This window comes from Penicillium atrosanguineum (assembly GCF_028827265.1).
Source record: "Penicillium atrosanguineum strain IBT 20685 chromosome Unknown utg000002l_segment0_segment0, whole genome shotgun sequence".
Lineage (NCBI taxonomy): Eukaryota > Fungi > Ascomycota > Eurotiomycetes > Eurotiales > Aspergillaceae > Penicillium > Penicillium atrosanguineum.
Window position 1 is genome coordinate 504,032 of NW_026623134.1, and position 27,998 is coordinate 532,029.

A 27,998-nucleotide genomic window follows, 5' to 3' on the forward strand; every position below is an offset into this window, starting at 1 on the left:
GATTCTTATTTCCGATTGCTATCTGAGATTCAAGTGACATCCGGCATCAAGATGGGAGTAGTCCTCGACATAGGGCCATTGGCCGTGCTCCCCGTCACATTGTGGGGAGACGTATGCCCCTCCGTCGCAGATAGAGAACCTCGGGGCCCATTTACTCTGCCGGGTGCCGGGTGCCGGGCCCCAGAGGTTCATCCACTAGGACCTAGACTACTTAGACCTCGCCTGTGCTCGTTCGTTTTACTATCTATACTATCTACACTATCCATCCGCTCCCTAGCGATGCGAAACAAAACCTAAATTGACTAGACCGCCCTAGGTACTTGGTACTGGGTCGGAATGAACCAAAAATTCAAAAATAAAAAGAGATGCGAGCGTAGGGATTCGAACCCTAGATTTCTTTCGAAAGAGGGGGTTTTAGTATTTAATTTGCTTAAACTGATGAGCCGGTTAGTATACGAGCTGCCGGAGAGAAGAGGTGGTCAACGTACTCCTCCGCCTTAACCACTCGGCCACACTCGCTATGAGATCATCATCTTCTCCCCGACGTGACTCTTGCTTTGGTTCTCGTTTGACAAAAGGAGACAGGTGTGGCAAAGGCTGGCGTGTAAAGAACACTTATCGCACGCGTACGCCTGACAGGCTTTATGAGTGGGTAAACCACGGGATGAAGTGAAATTAATCATGGACGGTGTTTAAGGACTATATGACACGTTCCTTTCGTATTGTAATTGCAGCCTATTGAATCTCTTGCACAGGTAACGAAAAAGGAAAAAAAAAAAAGAGAAAAAAGAAGGAAAAAAAGAAGTAAAAGAAAAAAAAAGGGGGATGCTATGTACACGCCGGACAGAACAGTTCGGCCCCTGGCCAATCCGTATCTCGGCGGAAAGAATGCGAATGCGAATCCGTGGGTCGACCATGGACACTGGCATCTAGAACACACTGCCGGTGGTACAGATGTCGGCACGAGAAAACCACCACCGACTCCAGGGGAAGCTCGCCGATCGACCCGGTCTCGACCCCTTCCTCCAAGGCACCGTGTTGCGAATGTTCCATCAGGGGTAGCTGGCCCGCCTCTACAGCTGCTGCTTTGCCCTTGCCCCGCTCGGCCGGATCATGTCCCTCTTCGAGCCGCCTGGCGATGCGACGGTGATGACCGTCACTTTGTCGGTTCTCCCATGCTGTCCAGTGTGATGAGCCCACGTTGATGCCCCAGATCCGTCGTCGGCAGATCTCGCACACTTGGCCTCGGGGTCGCCATCCTTGTTGCCGAAGTCGGGTGACTTCGTCCACGTGCACAAAGAGGTCGCGGTCGAGCATGCCGTTGGCAAGGGTCAGGAGGGATTTCTCGTAGGAATATGCAGAGAAGATAGACGCTAGCACGGCTCGCAGCTCAAGTAGAGATGGTGACCAGGTTGCAGCCCGCGTGAGAAACGCGCGGAGAATGCGGAGGAAGGACATGTCGGTGCGTTCACTGTTGGATGAACTACCACCTTTCACGGTACTGGCCAGTAACGTGGTGAATGCCTGTTGGACGAGTGTGCGGAATGATGTAGTCAACCGGCCGGTCTCCCCGCTCAGGGATGCTGGCTGATATGTCTCCGAGTCCTTGATCTGGTGATCCAGTAGTGCAAACACGTTGCTTGCAATGCGCACCACCGCCTCGATGAGGTCTAGCCAGAGAGCTTCGTCAAATGCGAGGGGCTGCTCAAGTGGTGACACACCACGTTGTCCATTCAGGCTCGGTCGACTCTGCTTCGCTGTCTTGGACTGGCCCTGGCAGAGCCAGGTCCCGACCCCGGCATACTTATTCAGGGATTCAAGGAGGTCATCAATTGCTTCCGCTGTAGTCGCCGTGTCTGGAGTCTGGCCTGCGCTTTGAAGAATACCAACCAGGCCGGATTCCAGCGTGCTCAGGTGTGCAATGAGACGGTCCAAAGCTGCTCGCACTTGGCCCTGTCGAGCAAGGAGAATCACGGCGGCATCAATGGCTCCACTTTCCTCGATGGCCGGAAGAAGCTCCTCAAGATGAATATCGCCAACTCGTAAGCCTTCAACAAAGTCGGCCACATGTTGTGGGTTGTATTTGCAAAGAAGCTGCACGTAGCGTTCGATCATCGAGTTCTCGACAGGCGGAGACTTTTCACCACTTTGGCCAAGGGGTTCGACCAAGACTTGAAGATACTGGTACTGTTTGTAGGTATCTTGTTCCAGCACCTGTAGAAATGTAGGATGGGCTTCGGGAGCCAGAACCTGCATTGTCTGAGCAGCCCGCATCACGTCAATATCAGCAATGTCTCTGGCATGCTCCTTGACCACATCCACCACATCTTTCCTCTGCTTTTTGCCAAGCCCGGATCCCGAGCGGAGACAGTCATGCAGGGAAGTGAAAATGGCTTCCTTGTCATTCGGATCTTCAAGATAGGTCATGATCCATTGCGGGTATTGCTTCTCAGAGCGATACGTGGACTTCAAAATCCGGGAAAAGCGAGCTGCCTGAAACAACGGCACCATACTCTGGATATCCGGTGGATGGTAGAAAGACAGCAGGTACTCAGCACTCAATTCGCAGTCGTCGGCCATGCTCTCGTCCGGGTATTGACACAGACGGGTTAGGACCTGATGCAGGGTCGTGCCAGAAAGAAGAATGTACTGGGGGTATTTGGGAAGGTTGCGCGCAACAAACATGTCCAGGTAAATGGTATCAGAAGAAGTAAAAGAAGACGCATCCATGACTTGGAGCAATATGCTGATCAGGTACTGCCGATTGATCGACGCTCCTGGAGAAGGGCTTTCTTCGGAGTCGGGCTCGTTGAGGAAGCTGTCCTCGAAAGCTTCATTGAGCATACTCATGAAGCTAGACGCATCGAACTTGAGCATAGACCGGAGTTGTGAGAATGAGTTGGCCTCACTAGAGCCGTTAACAGGTTCTAGATTGCCCGAGAAGAGATATTGGTACAGAGCGAGCTTGGCCCGCGATGCCTCGGTTTCGTCCATCTCATCCCCAGTGGGATAGATACGTCCGGTAAACACGAAAGACAAATACGCAAACATTTTCATCGCGTTCGTATGCTTTGTTACTTCGATGGCATAGTCTCCATTGACCAGAGAATCGGTCTGGGTGGGGATCATCTGCAGGAGTTCCTCCAGTGGCCCAATGTAGTCTGTTAGACAGCGGTTCCACACATATATGTAAGCATCGAACAGGTTATGTTGTTTGCATAACGTTGTAACCTGATCGATGTCCATCGTCGTAGTGTCCAGCAAACAGATGATCTCCTCCAAACGGCCAGCCGAGTGGGTTTTTATGAAGTGGTTTATCAGAGCTTTGACAGCAATTGGGGGAAGCGAGCGAATGGTCCCGTCGACGATACGCGGCTCGAGGACGTCAAGGAAGATGCCTGCGGATTCCTGCTCCTCGTACCAAGTGAACACTTCTTCCCACAGGAACTCGACATCATCCATATAGATACAAGCGGCAATGGAAACTTCTGCGAGTTCCTCAAGCTGTTGGTTCTCCACGCGCCCGTTGTTTGCTTCGTCGTTACGACCAAATGCATACTTAAGCGAGGCAGAGATCATCTCAAGGAGCTTTTCTTGAACAATTGGTTGTCTCAAAGCATCCTCCTCGGGGAGGCCAACTGTGAGCTTCTCTGCGGCTCCCATGTAATACGAAGTCGCCAATCGGATAGCTCCAATAAAATCACCCGCTTCCATGAGAGCAAGGAGTCGGTCAGCCCAGTTTGAGAGGTTGCCGACTTGGGCTTCACTATATCCAAGCAAGAAAAGCCGGCCTTTATAGGCCCGGAAGCTCATATAAAATGCATCAGCCACGACGCCATGCATCGACGTATCTTCTTCATCAAGTTGCTCGACAAGATTATGGAGTTGGGAGGAGAAAAGGTCGGTGTGGTAGATGTGTCGGTGGGCAAGATCGATGGAATCTGTGACATGCATGGTGTAATCCTCAAGGATCAGTAGTCGCTGGGTGATTGTGAACACTGCCAGCACAGATCTACTGAGCCATTGAACGGCGACGATGGCTTCGTCGGCCTTCCATCTACTCCGTGCCCTGAAAACAAGGCTAGGCGGTCTATCGCGGTCCAATGGCTCGTCCGTCTCCGCTTCTGTCACTTCAAGCACGGTCAACACGTTTGACCAGCAATAGACGAGCTTGGTATTCGACGTCTGGCTATCTTTGCCTTTTAGCCGAATGGCGGGGAACCAGGCTAGAGCTCCGGTCATGGCACTATGCGCCGGGACTTCCTTGGGCCGCGGCGCTTTGTGTTGGGTTTGAGCAACTGGAGTTGTGGACACTATCACCAGAAGGTAGGGGGTCAACATAGCAACAAGACCTAATGAGTCATACGGTTGCTCAACATTGCCGAGAGGTAGAGGGGAGAAAGCTAAGACAGAGCTAGGTTTCCGCCGGCGCTCTTCCGGTGCAGTTGCTGGATATCGGCCCAAAATTCGAGTGGTCTTGACGCTTCGACCCAGTGATCCCGTGCCTCGTGTTGCCAAATGGGAAAATGCCATTCCTCTGGTATCGGCTGAAACGATTGCAGTTCGTCGGGTGCCAAGGAAGCCGATATGAATGACCGCGGATCCGGCGATGTGCCCATCAGATATTCGAGTATCGACTTGATTTGCTGGAATTGGGGGTATATGAAGGAAGGGTCGTGCCGATCGAGAGATTTCCCATGTGTAGATATCTCCCGTTTCATGACCTCCGGCCACAGTGGAGTGGTCTGCGGACAGTGCTAGAGCAGTGACGGGTCCGCATTCAACAGCTGGCATATTGTCAGCATGAACCCAGTCATCGGGGAGTCATGTACGAACCTTTTGTGCCGGTTCCGATGATAGTCTTCAGGCTCTGCTGATAATCAAATACCAGGATTATTCCTTTCGAGGTACCGATTACAATGGACGTAGAAACCGCGAGGCATGTCGGCCGCCCAAAGTTGCGCTTCCCGATCTCCGAAAAGGCCTGCCCAGTTATTTTTCGCAGTTTTGTCCATCGCACGACATCCCATGGGCTCTGAGCCGGTTCGTTGTCCGATTCTGGTGTGGGCGAAAGCTGGCTTGTAATGGATGATTGCCGGGAGTGGAGATGGGCAAGGAATGGCGAGCCCTGCCTAGAGGGGCTTAGAGGCGATGAGGATAGCCGGGATTGGAAGCGGAGGTCAAAGGGACGGTGCGCTGGACTGGGGCTGAGTCGTGGAGAGCTTCGCAATGCTAGCGCACTGCTGCTTTGGGAGGACTGAACGGATCCCTAATGATAATTAGAAAGCTACCCCGGCTGGGCGCGCAGGGCATCACTGACATGTAAAGACGGGGTATCATCTGGAGTTGAGGCTGTTTCGTCTATGCTTCCGGAAGTGGCGTTGAACTGCGCGTGTTGCGCCGGAGGAGTCTGGGGGAGTTCTGGGCCTGCGGGTGCGAGGGTCTTCTCGGAGGCTTGGTCATGCACCTCCGCATTGTCTATTGTGTCCAATTCCTGGTCGACTAGCTCCTGCGTGGAGGGCTGGCGGTCGAGGGCGAGGGTGTCATGGTCAGCTTGTTGGGGAAGATCGTCTTCATTGCCCAGGTCAAGCTCATCCTCTCGTTCCCTGCCCTCACTGCCCTCAGCCATCGAGCTCATGAGCGAGGTCTCCGAATGATCATTGCTAGGGCCGGATCAGGGAGGTAAAGAGCCCAAACGGGTCAGATAGAAGAAAGAGTGCAGCTCGTGGGATTCTCAGTCTAGGGAGTGATGCGGGATGAGGGCGGAGGTCGATTCAAGCTCGGACATGAAACTACGTGAACTGCGCGCTGCCTGGGGCGGAGCCTCGTCTTAGAGCGGGGATTCACCGCCCGGCTCAGTCCACGTTTCATGATAAAAGGTCGCTGTCTTGTGTGGATATTTTTCTTGATTCGCGCTCTATGTTCCAGTCGTACAGTCAGATTTTATACTTTGTACTTTGGTTCGAGGAACGGGAGACATGTAGATGTACCTGGCAGAATATCCATCAGCCGGGTTTCCAACATCGGAGAAATGTTTATATCTCAAGTGCTTGGCACTTTTGAAGTGACATGATTTTGCGCCTAGATAGTTAATTTCGGATTATTCCATGAACAGATGATATTTTTGGTGGATCTACCAGAGCTTGAGTGTCTTTTCTTGTCTGTCAGAGAAGAGATGAATATATGGAGTCTCGGAGATATATTCACAGCCTGGGAAGTAACTATACAGAACTTCAAAGTTCAAGTTAGATTCATCTTGTTCGATTCTACGCTATAGTCGGTAGAAGGATAGTGTCTTAGAGCAGTAGGGTCATTTTACCATGTCATCTGAGCAAGTGCTACCCATATCTTCTGCAGTTAGGACTCCCCGGAATCTAAAGAAAGGGGCACACCTTTTGCATATCCACGACTCGCCATCGTCAGCAAGTCCACGAGTGCTTTCCGAAAGTTTGAATGGTAAGTTGACTCTTGGTAATAAACTATCTTCCAGCCCATGTGACTTCACGAGATACACTACTGTCCAAAATGTCACAAACTTGCTTGAATTGAGAATATATCCCGATCGTCAACGGATCTCCGTACCAAGCCATCTCCGACCGTGCATCGAGATCCGTCATTGGCAGGACCTCCTCGCCCGAATGCGACCACGGAGCACCCGCAGCTGCGCCGCTTTCTCTGTGGATGAATCAAAAGCCCTAGCCCCTGGATCCTTGAAGTCTTCTTGCTGTTCCTGACCTAGCGCGGGGTTTCCGTTACACCAAGTCACAGGGGCGTGTTCATGCTAGACGGTGCCCGGTGCCCTATCAATATGACCGAAGCAGCCATGAGGCCGTGATCTTCGTCAGCCGTATCATGCCGTGTGTTTTCTTTTCTGGCTAAGGATCGACAACATTTGGAATGCTGGGGACCTGGTCACCTCCTGCGGGCGGCATGACTGCCCGCGAACTTATAAAGTCATCATACCTGCTGTGTGGTAGAACAGTGATCACCGTGATTATCTGAAGGACACTACAAAAGAAGGTGTGAAAAGACCGCTTTCCCGCATTTTCTGGCTGCTTCAAGATCGCTCTCCGCTACCCCCGTGCTGTAATTCAGCTACAATGAGCTCTATTCGAACCGGATTGACGCGAGCTCTGCTCGGCGCACTCCTGCTTTGTCAACCTGGACTGGGTATTCCAGGAGACTCTAAGCAGATTACAAGAGCATCTGCTTCCTCGAATATGTCCGCTTCGACGGCCAAAACGGCTGCCACTGCTGCGACCACCTGCAACGGCCGCACGGAGTATTGTACGCGCTCCTATTCAAATATCACTTTCATGGGATCGCACGACTCCCCATTCGTCGGAGAACTCCCCCAGCAGAACCAGAATATCAACATTCAGGCCCAGCTGGATATGGGAATCCGATTCTTGCAGGCTCAAACGCATCATGCTATCTTAGATACCAACGTCCTGGAACTATGTCATACATCTTGCTGGCTCGAGGATGCAGGAACCCTCGAGGCGTTCCTTGTAAAAGTCAAGACCTGGCTGGATGACAACCCAAACGAAGTGGTTACCATGCTTCTAACAAACGGGGACTCGGTTGCTATCACCGAGTTCGGAGACACGTTCGCAAGCAGTGGCATCGACTCCTATGCGTTTGTCCCGTCCTCGAGTCCTGATACACTCGCTATCAGCAGCTGGCCCACTCTGGGTGATTTGATCTCGAGCGGAAAGAGACTTGTAGTCTTCCTGGGTGAGTTTCCGTCACTGTAAACAAGTATCATGCTAACCATATCTATACAGACTATGGTGCCGACACCAGTAAAGTTGATTACATCCTCGAAGAGTTCGACTATTATTTTGAGACGCCTTACGACGTGACCAACTCCTCTTTCCCCGACTGCAGCATCAATCGGCCCGCCGGCGCTTCTGCATCAGGCCGTATGTACATTGTCAACCACTTCCTAGACGTAGATATTCTGGGGGTTTTGATCCCGGACCGTGAGCATGCTGCTATTACGAACGCTGCCACCGGGGAAGGTAGTCTCGGGGCGCAAGCAGTTGAATGCGAGGCATTATATGATCGTGCTCCGAACGCAATGCTTGCTGATTTTGTGGACAAGGGTGGTGTTATTAATGCACAGAACGCACTGAATGGGTTTTAGGCTATATGTAGAGATTTACTCCGAATAAATATGATGCACACTTTTGAGCATGGCAAATTCTTTGCCGAATGAGTTCACATTTTGACGCCTGTGATATCTATGCAAAACAACGCTCTCCAATGCATACCTTAACGATTCGCCGTATTAGCCAACGGGTGCCATATACCAAGCCTTATTAAGGCTTCATTCCTCCAATTCAACCTGAAGTTCTCGATCTGGATATGATTAAGCATTAGCAAGTTTCCAAGTAATGATGAGACTCGTGGATCCTACCCCATATCTTATTCGCAGAGGTAATGATAGTCTCCGCCTTGGTCAACAACTTCGCAGCAAATTTCTCCGCTTCTCCAGGATAAAGCTGACTTTTTTGAGCCTTGCGAGGATTGACCTAGGTATCGAATACATGTCAGCACTATCATCCATGACCCAATACATAGATATCCCCTACCATCATGAGAACAGGCACCAAATCCTTGGGATCAGCCTCCGCCAGAGCGCGTAGATTCTTGAACCCATTATCACGAAGCAATCGAGCCGTCCAGCTCTTGACAAACGTAACTTGCGCCATTTCAAGAAGATCTGCTCGGGACCCTGTTTCAAGTCGATCGCGCATGTGGTCCAGCACAGCTGCTAGCATGCCCCAATTCATACGTTGACAGAACTTGACAATTCCAGCTGCGAACCCGTGGCATTGCTGTGCCAGTGTCTGGACTGTGCCTCGGGGAATCTTGTACCGCTGGGCAATTGTCGAGAGGGGGACCTCGTTGCTTAGATCACGGAGCTGGAAAGCCGTATATGCTCGTCGGTAGATGCGGCCTTGTTTGAGCTGTGCGGGGGTTGTTTCTTTCAATGATGCTCCAGATTGGACCCTGTCGGCGCCTGGTTAGCTCTACTTGGCCATTGGTATGGGGTTGAGATACCTACATTGTGTTAACAAATCCTGGGTGGACGCCGACAAATTGTAGCGCTCGGAGACCGCTGTCATCCATATGGTCCAGCTGAGAGCGAAAGATCTGCCAATCAATTGGCGTGCTCATAGCAACCTGCAGAGGGGTAAACATGTAGAAAATATGCATATCGCCGTCCATGACGAAAGCTTGTAATGCTTGCTTGAGCTCTTCATGAACGAAGAGACCATCTTCGGGAGAAAATGCAGAAGCCACAATGGCTTGTCCTATGAGGGTTGCTTCGTAGGACTCATCATCTCTGTAAAGCAAGAGTTGTTCGTCAATAAGCTCCTGCAAGGCCGATTTCATGATCCTGTAGGCAATCTTTTTATCGAGCGTACAGTACAGAAGTGTGCACCGGACATACTCTTTTATTGCCTCGGTTCCAGATACCAAGCCAATCGCTATGGCCTCGAGTAATGCCCTTGGGGGTGTTAGTTGGCACAAACGGCAATTTGCAGTAAATGATTACATACCTTTTCAGACCTCTCTTCTCGGGAGCCAAGCAGCTCTCAATTACTGGCATGTCAGCGTCCAATAAGTCGCACACAGCTTCCATGTCAGCTTTGACGCAAATGAGATAGGTCTCCCCAGACTCATCCTTGCCTTTGCGTCCTGCCCGTCCACACATTTGACGTCTGCTTCAGTCAGCGGGGAATATACCAGGCCCATTGATCCAATGATTTCTTACAGCATTGCCGGGCCGACCAGTTCTCGACCCATTCGAGCACCATTGATGATTACTCGCCTAGCGGGGAGATTGACCCCAGCAGCAAGACTGCAGGTGGCCACAAGCACTTTTAGCACGCCTCGATCATAAGCTTGTGCAATCAGCTCTCGCTCTTCTGTTGTCATTCCGGCATCTAGGGAAATAGTCAGCAGCATAATCATAGCGACGCAGGGTGATCAGTACTAACGGTGGAATCCTGTGCCTTTAATGACAGTGTTCTGCAGCACTGAGTCCAATCCACATGCGAGACTCCGCAGCTCAGCAATGAGATCAACGCGATTGCTCATTTCATCCGACCCTGCTAATGGTAGAGGCATAGCTTCGCTGATAGTGGCAGCATGTATTTGACATGCTCCTCGACTACCACAAAAAACCAATGCGCCAAAGCCTGCTGCCGCCGTTTCAACTGCCAATGCTATCATGGAATTGGTCGCAGAATTACTGAGCTCCTTGAAAGATGAAGGTTCAATGATTCGAGCAGGAAGTATCGTGTCCTGTAAGAAGGAAGATGTCACAGTCAGTTTGGAAGCTGTTTGAAATAGTTGTCTCGATGTCGCCGCTGGATAGATTGAGTTCTCGTAGACCAGATACTCATCAATGGGAACCGGCCGATAAGTTGAAATGTAGAACTTGGCATTCATCCATTGTGCCAGCATTTCCGTGTTCTAGACGCCTTGTTAATCTAGTCCTATGTGCAGGTCGTTTGAAGGAACTCACAGAAAGCGTAGCACTCATGCCGACGATCTGGATATCCTGCTGCAGCAAAAGTAGTTTGGTGGCCATCAGCTCCAGGAGGTATCCTCGGTGCTCATCATCAAGCATATGTAATTCATCGAGTACTACGACTCCCAGATCTCCAATGCTGCACTCCTCGATTGCACTATTTATTAAAGAGTTTGCCTAGGAGCCCTGGATCAGATTTGCACATAGAGGGCGAAGATTGGGACAACGCACCTTCTCTATTGTACAAACAGCAATGTCGGTATCAGCCCAGGTAGCCGTCGTCCGGCTTCCGCCAAAAAATCCAGTAACTCGGATATTTTTCTGTAGTCGTTTCCATCGCTTGTGGGGAAAATGTGATTCGTGATCATCATCATCATCTTCTTCTTCTTCTTCTTCTTCGGGGACGTTTTTCTCGACGTCTTGCACAATTCGACGCATCCATTTCAACTTCTCTTGGACAAGGGCAACATAGGGCAAGACCAGGATAGCCTTGCGGGTAGGATTCTCGATGATCCGTTTGAGCAGTAAAACGTCGGCCACTAAAGATTTACCCCCACCGGTGGGGGCTGTGTAGACCAGGTGCCGCTCACCCGATAGTAGACCGCGAGCCAACAAACAGGATGCCTGCCAAGCATAGATCGTGTGGACACCTAAGGCAGCAAAGTTGGCTGTCAGTGAGGCGGGCAGGCCATACTTTGGATTGGTGAGCGACAACAGAGGATTCTGGCTGGACCCTGGGGCGGTTGACACGCTCCTTTGTTGTCCATCATGGGGGGCTGATGCTCCTGGACCAGGATGAATCTGACTGGCCGTAAAACGATTAGCGGAAGGGGCCAACGAGGCTCGAGCGAATTCCAAAGGCGATTCCAAGATCTCCTCGGTCTCATTTGGTCCCCGCAGGACGACAGACTTGAGTGATTCAACAGGTTGCTCAGTTGATGGTCTTTTGTATCCGGCTACCGGAGCTACGTGGTAAGCTTGTCGGCGGGCGACATCTATGGACGTCTCGAACCCGCGAGACTGAAAACGTTGGCCCGATTTCGATGTTCCAGGAACATCGGCCATTCTTTCCAAGTTGTCGTTTATATTCTTTCATCTTTGTTATTTCGAAGCAACGCGTTTGGTGACGGGATGGATTCGAGGCCTCAGGCATACATATTAGGTAATCGGTTCCTGGATCGGAGTTTCGCATGGAATAGAGTGGCTTGTCTTGCACTCGGGAATCGCATGAAATGCTATTACCGGTGACCCATGAGGGGACCCCTTGCACGAGAGCATTACTTGATGCATGGTTGTACGTGCGGACAGACGTCCCTCGCTGCGCTACCCCAAGTCATTCCAAGGCATCCCGAGGATGATCCTTCTACGTAGTACTCCAAGGAGCCCTAGAGCAATAGGGGCTCTGTCGAAGCATAATTACCTGCATGGTCGGAATTCAGGTTGTCGCGGACTGCTGCCTATTTCTAGCAAGGCTGTTTCAATTCGGGTGGATTGCGCTGTAATCTGAGACCCGGTCGCGTCGGTGGACGCGGGTCATGAAATGTCCGTAAAGGGGAGGTCGGTGGCAATTACCGTCGATAGAGCTACTCACAGCTTACAGTAGCGAAAGAGCCAAAATTGGAGGCGAGCGGATACAGAGCAAATCTTACAATATGCAGATCAGCAACCGGAAATTCGCCGTATCGCCATCGTGGAATGCAGGTAAATGGTGTTGGACCTGAGTGCTGTATCCGGAGCCAATGCCGACGAACATGCGGTCGCTATACAAGGCATCAGCCCACCAGAGCAGCCGAGCAACGTGGACGAACCATATGATGGGTCTCTGCCACTGTCGTGTGCACAATAATCCAAGCGGATTTGCAGACTTATAGACAGGTACTATTTCCCGGAGGTCTGATCACCCTGGATCACAAGATGGCGTCTCCCGCCATTTCCAAGCGAATACGGAGAAACTCGGTAGCTATGGAGGATATTCATCAGCTGAATGTGCTTTAACCTAGGTACCTTTGAAAATTGATATCGAGTTCACACGTTCTGGTGCTGTGGCCCAGGTGGCGACACACAAGAGCCGCCGGGAGCAAATCATCCTCGGCCAGGTTCTCGGCGGCTTCGATTGTCATTGGGTCGAGTGAGCGGTAGAAGTTTAAATTACATAGGGAGATTATTGTCCAAGGGTGACTTGGAGTCTGAGTCTGAGTCTGAGTCCTCTTTCCATAGTGACTAGCATCCCCTTCCCTTGCTTCCATGTTCGATCCTTTCTTTTTCTCAGTTGGCTTTACCCTAGGATCTCTGGGCTTTCTCCGACTGACACGATGAGTATGATTCAATAGCGCTGCCCCGGGTAGATATATCCTGGGGATTACCCCCAATAATGGGTTAACCAGAACACGGTGTCACACTCGCCTCTGCGTGCGATAGGACCCATGGATATCATCATGAATCACCCAGTACCCTGTACATTCCTACATAGCTGGCTTATATTGACGAGCTTAGCACTGGACCGTGCATCTGGCCAGGCGTCCGTATGAAATAAGCGATCCGAGAGACCGGTCTCGCTTGTTGAAAGTGTGGTACAAGACAAATCAAAAGGGTCTTGGAGCCCACTGCGGGTTTAGGGGGAAAAGAGGAAGGGTATTGTGTACCGTCCCGTAATTTTTTTTTTTGCCGCAGGGCGCAGGGATCGTGGATGGAGTTAAATGCTTGTGGAGTCCGGCTGCTTAGTGCCCTTTTCCACGCTACCTTTACCACAACCTGACGCCGATATCAGTCGCCATGAACGGTCTAGCATTCCGGTACAGACGTAGAAATTATACCCATCCACGATATCCTCTCCGAGGTCTACCTCTCTCGCTCCACGCCTCCGGGGTAGGAGGAGAGGAGAGGCCTCACACCACAATTGTTCTAAACTTTAGAATGCAGAAAGATCGGAGGCCCGACATGAAGATGCACACGCGGGCCCCCTCCCTCCTGGGCCACATCCAACGCGCAGCCTCCTACGTGACAACATTCCTGGTCGTCATTTACCTAGCCACTTATTCTCTGGCCCGTAAATAATCCAGTATGCTCGCAATAGACTTTCTCAATGGATTTCCACATGTAGCCCGATCTTCCGCACCCCCGGTAGATCAACGAGCAAGGGGACGAGCATCCAATAACAGGCAATCGGATCTGGACGACCCATTTGGGCCATTTGCACCTTTTCCCTTGGTTCAAAGTCACGATCCGTCATATTAACATATCGGGACTAGGGGCGCACTCGGGATCCTCGACGCTTTTTTCCCTCTGTGCCTCTCTCTTCTTTTATAACGTCTTCTACTTTAACGGCCCGTTTCCTTCTCCCGATTCGGTCTCTTCTCTCTCCCGGCTGCGCGCTTGTTTTGTTTCGCACTATTTCCCCCAATCGCGTCTGTGACCATTCGCCTCCCATTCCACTCTTACCATCTTTCCATTTCCATTTCCATTTCCATTTCCATCCCTCCATCTTCCTATCTTCCCATCTTCCCATATCTCTATCTCTCTCTCCCCTTCTACCGATTTGGGCATATTCTCCATTTCCACTCCTATTTATTCAATCAAACTCACGGTAAGTCATAATGGTTCCTTCTACGGCTACCGCCGTTGGCGCCTCCCCTATCATTGAAGTTGGGACCGTGTCCACCTTGATATCTTTGCCCCCGTCCACCCTTCACCCCTGCAGTTAGATCTGACACGGGTGTGTCTGGTCCACTCCCGGTGCCATTTCTTCTTGTTCCCACACTTCCTCTTTCTCTTTTTCCCCTTCCCGGTGCTCTTTCCCCTCCCAAATCCACATCCCTTGACCTTTTTCCATCTACCCGCTTTTCCAGATTTTCGCCCCCCCTCTAGTGGTTTCCACATATCACCCGCACTGTCCACGTACATGTATCGCGCCACGGCGTGTTTGCCCCGGCTGTGACTGACCAACCCAACAGCATTCTCGCGAGCTTTTGGCTCTATTCAAATACCGTTTTGTGCTCATGCCGGCCGGCGTATGAATAAGAGTGCATGAATAAGAGTGCATGAATAAGAGTCACACTCGATGACCGCGAGCACCTCGCCGGAGCCTATGGCCGATGCGGCCGGCTCCTCCGCCGCCCCCTATGGGACGCGATCCAGAGGCCGCAATGCCCCTCGGCCCAACTACGCTGAGGACCGTGACGTCGATATGGAGCTCGATGCCGCCCCCGCAAAGGCTGCTAAGCGCAACAGCGGCGTAGCTCTCAATTCCATCGTCAACGGCTCCAACCCGGAGAGTGAGAAATCATCACCTACGCAATCACGAAAGACTCTGACCAACGGCACCGGCGGAACTCCAGTGCCCAGAGATTCCATTCCTGGTACTTCATCATTTTCTTCCCGGCCAGATGAAGTGAATGGATCCGGCTCCCTTAGGAAACGCAAGGCTACCACCAGCACTCCCACAGGGCCCAACGCTGGAAGTGTTGCAAAGAAGATCTTCACATCCGCACCGGGAGACTCCGAAGGGGGCCATTTTACTAATATGGTCAGCTTTGAATCCTCGGAGCCATTCCTCAGGGATGGTAAAATTACAGCTGATGATGGCACCACATTCGCTGTGAATGGTTGGTTTTGATTTTCTCACAGCCGTGATTGAAAATGACTAACACTAATTTTTCAGATCATGTCTATTTAATATGTGAGCCCCCTGGTGAGCCGTATTACCTGGCTCGAATCATGGAGCTTTTACCATCCAAGACGAAAGAGTCTGGTGTCATCGAAGCATTACGTGTCAACTGGTACTACCGCCCACGCGACATTCAGCGCCACAGCGCAGACACGCGCTATCTCTATGCATCGATGCACTCAGACACATGCCCGCTGTCTTCATTGCGAGGCAAATGCCAAATTCGCCATGTCACCGAGATCATTGATATTAATGTCTATAAAAAATCTCGCGACAGTTTCTGGTACGATAAAATGTTTGATCGCTATATTCATCGCCTATACGACGTCATTCCCACCAAGGATGTTGTGAACGTTCCTCCGAATGTCAAGCGAGTTCTTGATGACCGATGGAGATTCATTCTGGTTGAAATCGGAAAAGGCAAGGAATTGACCGGTGCTGTCAAGACATGCAAGCGATGTCATTTGTTCGCTGCTAATTCCGAGTCTGTGGATTGTGCCGTGTGCCGCTCTACCTATCACATGCATTGTGTCCGACCCGTTCTGACAAAGAAGCCCGCTCGAGGATTTGCCTGGGCCTGTGCTGCCTGTAGCCGTGCGCAAGAACGCAAACTTGAGGCACGCAACACGCATCTAATCGGAGAAGCCCGAAGAGATGGAGAGGATGAGATTATGGAGGAGGAAGAGGACGATCATCATCTCAACGGAGTCGCTAATGGAACTTCCGCCAGCACCCCGACAGGAGCCGAAGAATCGATGCCACTCCCAGAAACAGTAGAGCAGATGGCACAGGTGAGGATGTGGCCTTACCGCTATCTGGGCATGCACTGCAGAGTGGAGGATGCTCTCGACTACGACGACCGGATTTATCCTCGTGCAAGTTCTCGACTCGGGCCGCGGCATCAAGCGATTGTTCCTGCGTGGCCAGGTCGGCCGGTGGAATACGTCAAGTCTCTCGATGCTAAAAAGAAGATCGCAAAGGCAACAGGTGGACCGAAGACGGCTGGGAAACCCTCTGCGGCCGCAATCGAGGCCGCCAAAATCGAAAAGGCCAACCGGCCCAAATGGGTCCAAGATGAGCCACCGGGCTACATCCAGCGCGGCGAGGACGAGCCGGTCACAATGCCTAACGGTAAACAAGCACGCACGGCCGAGCTGCTGTTCAAGATGCCAACATCAGAGCAGATCCCCGCTCGGGGTGAAGATGACGCTCCGGGGTCTCACTTGAGCGATGAGGACCGGGTCAAATTCATCGATGACTATATGCGCCAGGCGAAGGCACTCGCGCCCGACGTTGGAGTGGAGAAGTATTGCACAAACTTCCTGGATAAGGCCCTTCAACTCCTATACTCCGAGAGCTTCAACGTCCAGGCAGCTCTCACCAAGCTGAAGAAGGTCAACAAGTATAAGGACCTCAAGGAGCCCCATCTTCGACCGGAAGAAGTCAAGCTGTTTGAACAGGGAGTTGCCAAGCATGGCTCGGAGTGGCGTCTGATCATGAAGCATGTGAAAACCGTACATATCTACCAGATTGTACGATTTTACTACATGTGGAAGAAGACTCCCCGTGGCCGACAGGTCTGGGGAAGCTACGAAGGAAGGCGAGGCAAGAAGGAGATTCGACGACAGAGCGTCACTTCGTCAAAACTGCTCGACGACGTGGCTGATGATCACGATGATTCTGCCTTTGACAACGAGAAGGCGGCCATTCAGAAACGTGGCTTCCAGTGTAAATTCTGCGAAATCCGCCACTCGCGACAATGGCGACGGGCTCCCCTTGTTCCACCCGGCACCACAGTCCCCTCTGATCCTTCCGCGAAAAAGGACAAGGGTCCTCTACTCACTGTCGCTCTCTGTCTCCGCTGTGCCTTGCTGTGGCGCAAGTATGCCATCCAGTACGAGGACGTGGATGAAGTTGGGAAACGAATCGCGGCCACTGGCAACAAGTCTTGGAGACGTCGCATTGATGAGGAAATGCTGGCACAGCTGATTCTAGCTACCGAAACACCTTTCACGATCAACAGCACCACGGCTGCGACCGCAACCGCGATGGGGATCTCGGTCGACAGCAATCCTCAACTCCAGCACGAAAGCAAGTTGGACAAGAAGAAGATTCGTTCTGATAACCCTAGCACTGTAACCTCCACGGCGACATCGGTGGAGCCAGTGCCGGTAAAGAAGAAGCTAGGTATCGAGAAGAGTGATGCGCTTCCAATCATCCCTGATCCGCCCAGGGCAAAGACTCTTCCATGCGCGATTTGCAACAGAGTTGACCCTACTGGTGAAGAACACCTCTCTTGCAGAGATTGTCGCCTCACTGTTCACCGCAATTGCTACGGAGTGCAGGGATCGCGGCCTGGCAACAAGTGGCTATGCGATATGTGCTCGAACGACCGTAGTCCTTCCATCTCTACGACTTACGAATGCGTTTTATGCCCTGTGACATGGACTGAACACGAACTCATGGAGACGACCAAGAATAACAGCCGCAAGAAGTCGGACCGAGACAAGGAAAAGGAAAGGTTGGAGAAGGAGATGGTTTCCGAGGCTATCAAACTCTATCGTCAGCGCCAGGAAGCTGTCGGCAAGCCTGTTGGTCCTCGAGAGCCGTTGAAGCGCACCGCTGGCAACAACTGGGCCCACATTTTGTGCTCACTATGGACACCCGAGATCAGGTACGGTGATGCCGAGGAATTGGAGCCTGCTGAGGGATTCGGATCCATCCCCAAGGAACGATGGCGCGAGGTTTGCAAGATCTGCAAATCCAACAAGGGCGCATCTGTCCCCTGCAACTCGCCTGGATGTAATGCCCATTTCCACATCGGCTGTGCGTTCCAAGCACATTACCGGTTCGGGCTTGATGTCATGCCGGTTAAGAACTCTCGGAGAGACAGCCTACAGACTATTCGCCTGGGTGACGAGACTGGGACTGCCACGCCAGTGATTTACTGCCCCGGCCACAGCGTGCCAAATCTTCATGACATTGGCGAGCAGGTTGGCCCGAATGGCCTCAATGCTCTACAGCTGTTCGCTCAAACTTACAAGCAGGCCGATCTTACGCTTACTGGGACCTCACGGAAGGCAGCCTACGTCCAACAATCAGTGGCCGCCCCGCAGTCCCATGGCCATGGAAATATGAACGGGCCTCGGCGGGCTTCAACAAGCAACGGGGTGCCCGTCAAAGATATCCCCAAACCCCAGCCAGTCTCAACTGACGTTGTGTCGGACGCGATGGACATCGACACGGAGTCTCCAGCGGCAACGCGACCCATGCCTGCCGTGACACCCCGGAAATGCGTACGGTGTGCATCCGATTACAGTCCTAGATGGTGGCCCAGCGGACGTCGGGCGCCTTTGGCTAATGGAGTGGGACTCAACTCCGCTAGCCCGTCCTTCCACGCGCGCCACCCGTCACAAAACTCATTCGGGCACCCGAATGGAGACGCTGGGGAGTATGAATGCCACAAGTGCCATATCAAGAACCCACCTGCCGAACCTGTTCCCGACCCCCGACCTTCACCGTATGCTGCTCAGCGCCCCGTGCCGGCGAACCCACCCCCGCACATGCCAGGACATCCTTTCGCGTCGCATTCACACCCTGCTCCTGTTGGTGTGCCGCTCGGGCGGCCAATGCCTCCTGTACACTCTCATTCACACGGCCCTATGCCTCCAGGTTACCCTGGAAGCTACGAGCAGCGGCCCACGCCTGATGTCAGCATGCGCAACGGCATGTCACCGCCTGTATACGCCGCAGCACCTCCCCCGCCTCATCGCATTAGCAGTTATCCGCCTCCCCATCCCGGGATGTCACCATCACCATATCCGAGCGCAGGCCCTCCGCCACCAACGCAGGGATTCCCGACTCACCAGAGTCCTTATGGCCCCATGACTGCGCGGTCGCCGCATCTTTCACAGCCTCCGCCTCGACCGTATGCAGCTTCGGCGTCTCCACCGATGGTATCAGCGACAGTCAACCGGTCCCCGCAGAATTCTCTCAGTGCTTTGAACGGCGGCCCTCCCCCGCGGATGTACGCCGTTGATCGTGGGATGGGAGCGCCTTCACATTCGCCGCCGGCGGCCCAGGTGCGCCTCGACCCGCGTGGGCCTACGCCTCCCACTCGACCAGAGGACACACCACCTCTCATGGGAGGGCCCCCTAGCGTCAATCGACACGGCGTGAACGGCACTAACGCAAATTCCGGGGCGAGTGCGAGTCCGTCTCTGAAAAACCTTCTCTCTTAATAATGTTTTTGTTCTGTGCCAGACCTTGTTCTGCACTCTTAGGATTGTATGATAGCTGTTTTTGATCCTCTTGTTTGCATATGCGTGGTACCTCGCGAGACAAAAAGCGCTGGGGTCTGTTTTAACTGGCGTTTGCCAGATGCCCGTTACCCATCTTGTTTCATTTTTTCCTTTGTTTCATCTTCTCGGCGTCTTCGACTACGGCAGACCAAAAACCATGGAGGATTGGGGTGGTCCATGGAAACGGGCATGGATTGCATGGAGTAGGGCGGTTGACTTCTGACGATTACCATATTCCCTTTAGTGCAGGATCAGAAGAATTGAATTGCATTTGCTATAACAGATTACAAACCTTGCAACTTAAGTTTCAGTCGTAGATTATTTCAAAGCTTGTGCTTGTGCCGGTTAACCGTTACATGCACGCGTGGATGGATCCTCTCATTACATCATTTGTCAGCGCACCTTTATCCACTCGACTTCTGACGATTTCCATCCACCAGGCGCAGGATATAAAACCATTTCAGCTTGCTGCTCCTGCATCTACACCCACTAACTTTCCAGCCTTTTTCTAAAACCTCCCGATCAACATGAGTTCCACGATGCGCGCCATCGGTAAGTTGATCCCGACCCCGCCATCCCCGCCATTCCCGCCATCTACATCGCGTGCAGCTGCAAAACAAGCACAGCTTGAGAAGAGCTTAGTAACCGCTGGAATCTATGCCTGAAAACTTGAGAAACTAAAAAAAAAAATAAAAAAAAAAATAACAATTGATCCTAATACTTCTATTTCACCAGCTGTCAAGGGCGGCAAAGGTCCCGCGACCTCCCTCTTCGTCGACCAGATCGCCAAACCCAGTGCCGCTGCCGGCCAAGCCATCGTAAAGATCCACGCGTTTGGTTTAAACCGCATGGACTTGCTACAGCGCGAGGGTCAGTACCCGCTTCCGCCCCAAGCACCCGAGACAATCGGCGTCGAGTTCTCCGGCGTGGTGGAAAGCATAGGCGCTGGATCGAAGGATGACTTCAAGGTCGGAGATGAAGTGTTTGGCCTTGCTTATGGTGGTATGCTCCCCGAGTCTTTGATCCTTGCTCTTTAATATTAGGTATCTGGTCCTGATGGTGCAATAGGTGCTTACGCGGAGTACATTGCCGTTTCGACTAAGATGCTTGTCCACAAGCCCAAGGGCCTCTCATGGGAGCAGGCTGCTGGCGTGCCGGAGGTTGGTTCCATCTACATTTGCCCGGCAGGAGGTGCCTTTTTACTAATATTGAAATAGACCTGGATCACTGCCTCGCAGGCTCTCTTCCTGATCGGCGGTTTCAAAGCCGGACAGTCCGTCCTGTTCCACGCAGGCGCGTCATCCGTCTCGATTTCCGGCATCCAGCTTGCCAAAGCCGAAGGAGCCAAGGCGATCTATGCCACTGCTGGATCGCAGGAGAAGATTGATTTCCTCGTAAAAGAGCTCGGGGTGACCGCCGCCTTCAACTACAAGACTCAAGACTGGGCGGCCGAGATCCAGAAGGCGACTGGCGGCGCGGGCGTCAATCTGACCGTTGACTTTGTCGGAGCGCCCTATTTCCAGGGGAACCTGGACGTTGCCGCAAAGGATGGTCGCGTGGTGCTGTTGGGACTGATGGGTGGAGTCAAGTTGCCCGAGGGCGTGAACATTGGCCCTCTGCTCTTCAAGCGGGTCCGGGTGGAAGGTAGTACACTGCGTAGCCGGGATGAAGATTATCAGGCCAAGCTTCGCGATACGCTTGTTTCGCACGCGCTGCCCAAGTTCTGTGATGGGACTTTCAAGGTGTTTGTGGAGAAGGTGTTCCCCTTTGAGCAGATTGTGGAGGCGCACCAGTTGCTGGAGAGCAACACGACCAAGGGCAAGATCATCTGCACGGTCTAACTCCGAAACCCAAAAGGATGACAAACATGGGTACATAGTCTTCGGATCAAATGGGATAAGATTGGATGCCTCACATACACTACAGTATATTTCTCCTGGGCGGAGACTGTGATTGGCTGCTCATCCGTACGTGATCGTCGCAGAAACCACCGAGGATGCGCGCATCAGGAACAGTGAAAGCGGGGAACTTTTAGGGCTAGACCTAGGCTTAGACCTCGGATATGATCGAGCATCTGGATTCGAGATCGAATGGGGTGGGTGATCGAGGGGCTAGGGTGCTTACCGTCAGAGTGCGAGTGCTGCTGGGGCAGGAGTGATGAGATCATGCCACCTTCAGGCCGGGATTGGGTTCCCCCCTAGACAAGCCCAGCCCGTTCGTCATTTCCACCGGCGGACTCCCCGGAGCCTCGACGGGATCCTGCAGCCTGCAGCCAATTGTCACGACATCGGCCGGCTTAAGTAAGGTGGACCTTCTAGAAAAACTGTGCGTGCGCAAATGAGAGGAGGCGTCATGGGTCCACCGTCCGGGATCGAGGCTCTAGAAGAAGGGGAGATCAGGGTGGAAGGAAGTATAGAACACGGGCATTGTATATTTGCTAGACTCTCCGTGCAAAGGAGGACGTCCGAGAGGTCAAGGTCGAGGGAACCAGGGTCGGGAGTGTAGGGTCAAGTGGCCGAGGCGAGTACAGTACAGTCGAGGATCATCCCGTCCCGCCCCCCTCAAGGGCTTCTGGAAGGAGGACAGAAGCCCCCTTCCCCGTGTCCCCCCCCTCCTCCTCCACTTGTTTTCTCTTTCTTTCGATATCTCAGATCTCGATCCACTATGTCATCCTATTCACTTTTTCCTTTGTCTTTCTAACACTCCACTTCCTACCTAGGTAATACCGACCCCCCTACCTGTCATCGCCCAAAGAAAAAAAAAAAAGAATAAAACGAGAGACCCCCTTCCCGTCTCCCCTCACGTGCCGTCATCTGTGGCGTTCAACATCCAGCACTGAAAACCCGCGCGCATTCTCCCAACTGCGATCCCGTTGGGTTTGTCTCGGATCTCCCAGTCTGCTTCGCGACGCCTGGATCGCTGCAGGACAACTGCATTGTTCACAACTTGAACTCTAGTCCTTCCTTACCTCCCTTGGACGGACTCGCCGCTCGTTTCTCTGAACCGTCTTTCGACTTGCCCGAGAATCCTCTCGTCACCATTCAATCTCGCTCTCCGCGCGGCACTTCCCTCCCGTCCCTCCCGTCCCCGTCCAGTCTCCGCGCGCTCTCTTGTCCGGGTCATTTGGACCATATGCACACCAAGTCAGGTCGGACTGCCTCGCTTCACGCATATCTCGGCAACTCTCGGTGGCCCTGTCCTTACCGTGCTGTGGATCGGTGAAACCCCTCCTGTGACATGATGGTGGACCGCGTGGAATGCTCGGGCGTCTACATCGACGACCGAGTTCGGTCGGAGAGATGGGTGCGCAGAACCTCCATTGACGCTACCTCAACCGTATCCTCGAGTCGCTCTCTTACCCTACCCGAAGAGCCGGACGCGCTGCAGACCGATGTGGATCTACTGTTGGGCGTGTGTAAGAAGATCTATATGTGCCAGAGTGGAGCCTCCTTCGCCATGAAACTCGCCGAGCTGAGCGATCGTTCCGGTAGCGATTGTACCCCGATATTCGCCTTCTTCGGTATCAACTTCAGTAGCGACGAACACAGTGTCGCCCGGCGCAAGGCCAGCCGAGCCTCGTGGATGACAGACGGTGGCCCGCCGTCGCCCGGTTCTATTCAGCGCACCTTTACCTTTTCCTCCCATTCGGACGAAGCACCCGGATTATCACTCCTCTCTGGCGTCTCAAATGATATCCAAGTTCAAGGTGGCCCGAAGCTCGTCGTTCCTATCGCCATTCTGCGCACCGCTGGCTCGGATGCGCCTGAGCCGACAAGCGAGCCGCAGAGTAAGCACCCGGTCACTCTAGAACACAAGCAGATTGCGCGGTGTCTCGATGCCGGTGCGGTCGATGTCTTGATGACGCCCCTTGATCGCTCTAGGATCCAGGGTCTTGTGGTTCATGCCTACCGGTATCATCGGTCGGCCCAGAGGGAAATGTCGCGATTCTTGGCACACAAAAAGAACCGGAAACTCTCCTGGGTTGGCGTTCACGATGAACAGCCGTATGCCTATCTGAGAGAGGCAATGGTCTCCAAACTCATGAAAGGAATTTGCAACCCGGAGGAGATTGTTGATGAGTTTCAGGAACGGTATGTCTCATCTTCCCGTCCAGCATCGGGATCCATGCACTCATTTGTTTTATCCAGGGAAATCCATGTGCAACCGAGCCGTGAACTTTTCGTCAAAACGCAGGTTGGAAGTTGGAGTTTCTGTGCTCACGAATTCTCCGAGGATGAACTAGTGTTCGCCGCCTGCGAGATCATCCAGCACGCTTTCAACTTGCCCGGACTAGAACAGTGGCGATTAACGGCCGGTGAACTGCAGACCTTCTTACTCGCCTGTCGCGCCGCCTATAATAACTTTGTCCTCTACCACAACTTCCGTCATGCGATTGATGTCTTGCAGTCAGTATTCTGCTTCCTGCTTCGCATCGGCGCTCTCCCTCCTTACGAGCCCTCTGGCCAAATCTCTACGCCCAAGGCTCCCCTTGTCTCCCTTATCTCTCCTTTCGACGCCCTCACTTTACTGATTTCCGCAATTGGCCACGACGTTGGCCACCCAGGAGTCAACAACTTCTTCCTCGTCAAGCTCAATGCCCCCTTGGCGCAGCTGTACAACGACAACTCTGTTCTCGAGGCCTTCCATTGTGCTGCCTTCTCCCAGATTCTTCGCCGCCACTGGCCTTCAGCCTTCAAAGACAATCAACTCCGCAAGCTTCTCATTAGCTCTATCTTGGCTACTGACATGGGCGTTCACCAAAAATTCATGCAACGGATGGGGTCTCTGCAGGAGAAGTACCATGATAGCCAGAAGTCCGTCGAAGACTGGAAGCTCCAGGATGTCGAACTGTATAAGACCCTTCTCTGCGGTTTGTTGATCAAGTGTGCCGATATCAGCAATGTGGCTCGGCCCTGGACGATCGCTGAGAGATGGACGCAAATCCTGCAGGAGGAATTTGCCAATCAAGGTGAGATGGAGAAAGAGGTCGGAATGGAGACTGCGCTCTTTGGCGGGCCGCCTGAGTTGGGCAATATCTACAAGCTGGCTACCGGCCAAATTGGATTCATGTCCATCTTCGCGCTTCCGCTCTTTGAGGGTATTTCCGATCTTCTTCCCCAATTGCAGTTTACGGCCGATCACATTCGCCGAAACCAAGCGCAGTGGCAGCAGCACGCCAATGATGAGCTACGGAAACAGGGACTGCAGGTTGAAGGACGGGCGGAAAGCACGATATCTCCTCGCTCGCGAAGTCCTCATGGCAAAGCGGACGACGAACAGAGCACGCCGAAAGCCGCTCTGAAGCCTGCGGACAGCACGGAAGACCTTCCTTCACCAGGATCTGATACAAGCACGGCGTCGCCCAATGGTGCCTACAATGAGAACACCATCGAGCCAGTCGTCTCACCTGATACTCCTGGTCCTCAAATCGAGATTACTGGCACGCCCCTCGCTCCCGACGTGCCATCAAGAAAATCCTCGAGTGCCGTGCCGGGCGCCATGCCAGACCTCTCATACTTTTCTATTCCCGGCGGACCACAACCCGGCCGAGGACCTGTTGGACCACAACATCACACCCCTATGACCGATTACTTCCACTCCCCAGGAGATCCGGCCGTCCTCGCCGCTGCTCTATATGCCAACTCGGCCAATGCTGGCACCGCCGGCAATTCCATGACTGCCGCGGAGCACGAGGCTATCCCCGAATCTATCCCCGAGAGACCAAGCAGCTCCCGTCAAGGTCCATCTGGCCCCCATCGTCATCACGCACATCACAGTTCCTCTGTTCGCACCTCTGCCCCATCAGGATCGAACCGCAACAGCTGCACCCGAACCCAGAGTATCAGCGCATACAGCAACAACATGACACCAATCTCACCCGCGACCAACGCCACAAGCTTCTTAGCCGTGGACAGCGGGGATGAGAAGCGTGTGTCAGATGATAGTGCACCTCAAAGTGAGCTCGGTGACAACAGCACGCGCCCGAGCACATCATATGCTTCAAATGCCGATCGGGATAGCACCTACAGCCGTGGTCTTCACAGCTCCGGCGTGGATGCAGCCCAATCACAGCCCGAGAATGGTCACCACAAAGACTTCCTCCGGGCCGGCTTCAACGGCAGTCGGAGCCCAACTCAGTCCACCACCACCGGCGAGAGCATCAAAAACCATGGCTCGCAGGACAGCCACCAGAACGGGGAACGTGGTGGTCTGCACAGGCTCACGAAGCGGCGGAGTCGCCTACGGCTTGCTTTCTGGAAGCGCCGCCCTCACCACCAACACGAGGTACATGGCGAAACCTGATTCCTGCTACCTCTTCCTAGCTGGCGTTGATGGTCTACCGGCTGTATATTATGTGATCATGGTTAACGGTGCATTTGATGAGCGTTGAGGGTGCCGGGGCACGATTATGGCTTGGCTCGAACGATTTTTCCCAATTTTCCTATACCTACAAAATTTGGCTCTGTCCGATCTACGACCCAAACGACGCTGATGAACGGAGCCCAACTGTCTCAAGCGAATACTTCTTTTCGAAGAGGATGTGTGCACGCTCTCCTTGAGACCCTGTCCATACGATCGGCGGGCGTGTCTCGTTTTCGAGTCAGTACTACTGCATTGCGCTATTGTGATGATCATGGACATGTTCGACGTTCCTTGCTTTCTGCCTTTTTTTTTTTTTTCTTTTTTTTTTCTGTCTTTTTCTTTCGCTGGAGGCTGCATTTGAATTTTTGGGTCGGACATCTTAGATTTGGATTGGGGGCGGTGGCGTCGATTCTTTTTATAGTCCTTTGGGATTGTGGTTGCTTTTTACATTCTCTCCAAATATACATACTGAATTCTTTTTATCACGATCGGTCACTGTAGTATGAGTGAAGTGGTTACCCAGGTGTGGACTGTAAGAAATTTGGGCTTCTCGAAAGGGCATCCCTCCAACTTTTGAAGTAAGATTGGCTCCTCCAGAGCTACCTGTCATCGTCCACGTATACACTCTTCAAATTCCAATGCCAGTTTGTGAAATATCATCCCTAGTCTATTCATTTACAATCCTCACAATCCTTCTTCTCATCCGTAGACTCCTGCTTCTTCTTATCCTCCTCTTCCTTGTTTTTCTTCAACGCCCGGTCTGTGTGCCCCAAATCCCTCTCCGGAGCAATGACATTCCTCACCAGTGACTTCAGCGCCTTAACCTCTGTAGCAAGAAGAGTGTAAGTTCCAGATCACCAGAAGCACGACGAAAACATGGAAGCCTTTGCCTCCACATCGCAAAGTGCTACAAATATATATGTATAGAAGAAAGAGCACGATAAATTCAACGTACCAGGGAATCCACCATCTCTCTTACGATCCCACAGAATCGTCTCTTGCGTCGTAACCCCATTTTCACCTTCGCAACCAGCACCAGAATACCAAATCGTAACTGTAAAAACACCCCCGGTCTTTGGTACAAGCGCTACCTCACCGAGGTCCGTGCCAAATGTGGAGAGGAGCTCCTGCGCGAACTAGAGTCCAGTTAGTATGCATCCGAGTAGGTAATTGCAATACCTATATCTCTGCATGCATATGCAGAGGGATCCAGAGTGCATATGAAGATCCAATGAAACAGTTCAGAGTAGAGAGGGAAGGTATAGATCAGACGTACATATGCAGCTCGCAGCATCCATTTGCACTGGGTGCAGAATTGGATTGAGATCCGTGGGAGGGAGACGCGCTCTAGGGACGTGATTTCTGTAGGGGGGTTGGGGGGTGCGATCTGCTGTGCAACGCTTTGCTCAATTGGCGTGGGTTCGGTCATGGCGGTTGAGCTTGAGGTGGGGTGGATGTATATTTGTAATCTTGGCTGAGTCTCGGGTGTATGCTATCTTGCAGTGAGCCTGGTGTCTAGAAGAGACAAAGAACTAGAATTGATGGGCGGGTCTGAATGGGGAGTTTGATGCCGGGAATCTTGCACTTGGGGAATGTTGGAGTGAGTTTGCATTGGTGGGATGATGTCAGCGGGGTGATTTCATGAGATTCGCTCGGGCTGTTTGCGCTGCAAGTATCCGGGGGTTGGTTTTGATATGGTTTTACTCAGAACAGATGGAGCTGGCTCACCAAGTACCTCTCTACACATCTTTCGGTAGGGTTTCCCTTCTTCGGTCTTGGTCGTTGTGTATCCTAGTTCATCTCGGACTCAACCCTTTCGTAGGGTCACCACGTGACAGCTCTCAAGTGTGAACGTGCAGATAAGTATAGACATCTATTTTACTCGCTCTCGTCTCCGTGATATGCAGACCGAGCTAAAAAAAAAAAAAAAAGTTAGATAGATTTAACGAATCGTTCTCTAAGTCCACTGATCACAGAGCTCCTGATAGGGGACGAAAAGTCAACCTCCCTACAAATTGGAGGTTGAAACAAAAGAAAAAGAAAATCGAACAGACGATTGTTCACATGGTTCCAGAGGGGGTCGAACCCTCGACTTTGGCGTTATTAGCACCACACTCTAACC

At 52.5% G+C, this 27,998-nt stretch overlaps 8 protein-coding genes across 8 annotated transcripts; 4 read left to right on the forward strand and 4 right to left on the reverse strand.

The window, feature by feature from the left end:
* Positions 1-828: 828 nt before the first annotated feature.
* Positions 829-5,638, reverse strand: N7443_001929 (CORVET complex membrane-binding subunit VPS8; the record flags this gene model as incomplete). Its single annotated transcript, XM_056881985.1, has 3 exons — positions 829-4,787; positions 4,837-5,269; positions 5,321-5,638. 3 exons carry the CDS (start codon positions 5,636-5,638, stop codon positions 829-831), a joined length of 4,710 nt encoding a protein of 1,569 aa, XP_056743826.1.
* A 1,462-nt stretch (positions 5,639-7,100) lies between these two features.
* N7443_001930 (uncharacterized protein) lies at positions 7,101-8,149 on the forward strand (the record flags this gene model as incomplete). The annotated part of the gene is made up of 2 exons (XM_056881986.1): positions 7,101-7,737; positions 7,788-8,149. 2 exons carry the CDS (start codon positions 7,101-7,103, stop codon positions 8,147-8,149), a joined length of 999 nt encoding a protein of 332 aa, XP_056743827.1.
* A 183-nt stretch (positions 8,150-8,332) lies between these two features.
* N7443_001931 (DEAD/DEAH box helicase) lies at positions 8,333-11,614 on the reverse strand (the record flags this gene model as incomplete). The annotated part of the gene is made up of 9 exons (XM_056881987.1): positions 8,333-8,364; positions 8,423-8,537; positions 8,598-9,018; positions 9,074-9,520; positions 9,573-9,734; positions 9,788-9,959; positions 10,014-10,491; positions 10,544-10,726; positions 10,781-11,614. The coding sequence occupies 9 exons, from the start codon at positions 11,612-11,614 to the stop codon at positions 8,333-8,335; spliced, it is 2,844 nt and encodes a 947-aa protein (XP_056743828.1).
* An 813-nt stretch (positions 11,615-12,427) lies between these two features.
* Positions 12,428-12,669, reverse strand: N7443_001932 (uncharacterized protein; the record flags this gene model as incomplete). The annotated part of the gene is made up of 2 exons (XM_056881988.1): positions 12,428-12,545; positions 12,581-12,669. 2 exons carry the CDS (start codon positions 12,667-12,669, stop codon positions 12,428-12,430), a joined length of 207 nt encoding a protein of 68 aa, XP_056743829.1.
* A 1,937-nt stretch (positions 12,670-14,606) lies between these two features.
* On the forward strand, positions 14,607-19,453 carry N7443_001933 (DNA-binding E3 ubiquitin-protein ligase SNT2; the record flags this gene model as incomplete). The annotated part of the gene is made up of 2 exons (XM_056881989.1): positions 14,607-15,150; positions 15,207-19,453. The coding sequence occupies 2 exons, from the start codon at positions 14,607-14,609 to the stop codon at positions 19,451-19,453; spliced, it is 4,791 nt and encodes a 1,596-aa protein (XP_056743830.1).
* A 587-nt stretch (positions 19,454-20,040) lies between these two features.
* N7443_001934 (NAD(P)H-quinone oxidoreductase) lies at positions 20,041-21,354 on the forward strand (the record flags this gene model as incomplete). Its single annotated transcript, XM_056881990.1, has 4 exons — positions 20,041-20,065; positions 20,249-20,515; positions 20,582-20,673; positions 20,731-21,354. The coding sequence occupies 4 exons, from the start codon at positions 20,041-20,043 to the stop codon at positions 21,352-21,354; spliced, it is 1,008 nt and encodes a 335-aa protein (XP_056743831.1).
* A 1,396-nt stretch (positions 21,355-22,750) lies between these two features.
* On the forward strand, positions 22,751-25,816 carry pdeB (3',5'-cyclic-nucleotide phosphodiesterase PDE2; the record flags this gene model as incomplete). Its single annotated transcript, XM_056881991.1, has 1 exon — positions 22,751-25,816. The coding sequence occupies one exon, from the start codon at positions 22,751-22,753 to the stop codon at positions 25,814-25,816; it is 3,066 nt and encodes a 1,021-aa protein (XP_056743832.1).
* Positions 25,817-26,547: 731 nt separating this feature from the next.
* Positions 26,548-27,305, reverse strand: N7443_001936 (Rdx family protein; the record flags this gene model as incomplete). Its single annotated transcript, XM_056881992.1, has 3 exons — positions 26,548-26,702; positions 26,832-27,012; positions 27,153-27,305. The coding sequence occupies 3 exons, from the start codon at positions 27,303-27,305 to the stop codon at positions 26,548-26,550; spliced, it is 489 nt and encodes a 162-aa protein (XP_056743833.1).
* Between the last annotated feature and the right edge of the window lie 693 nt (positions 27,306-27,998).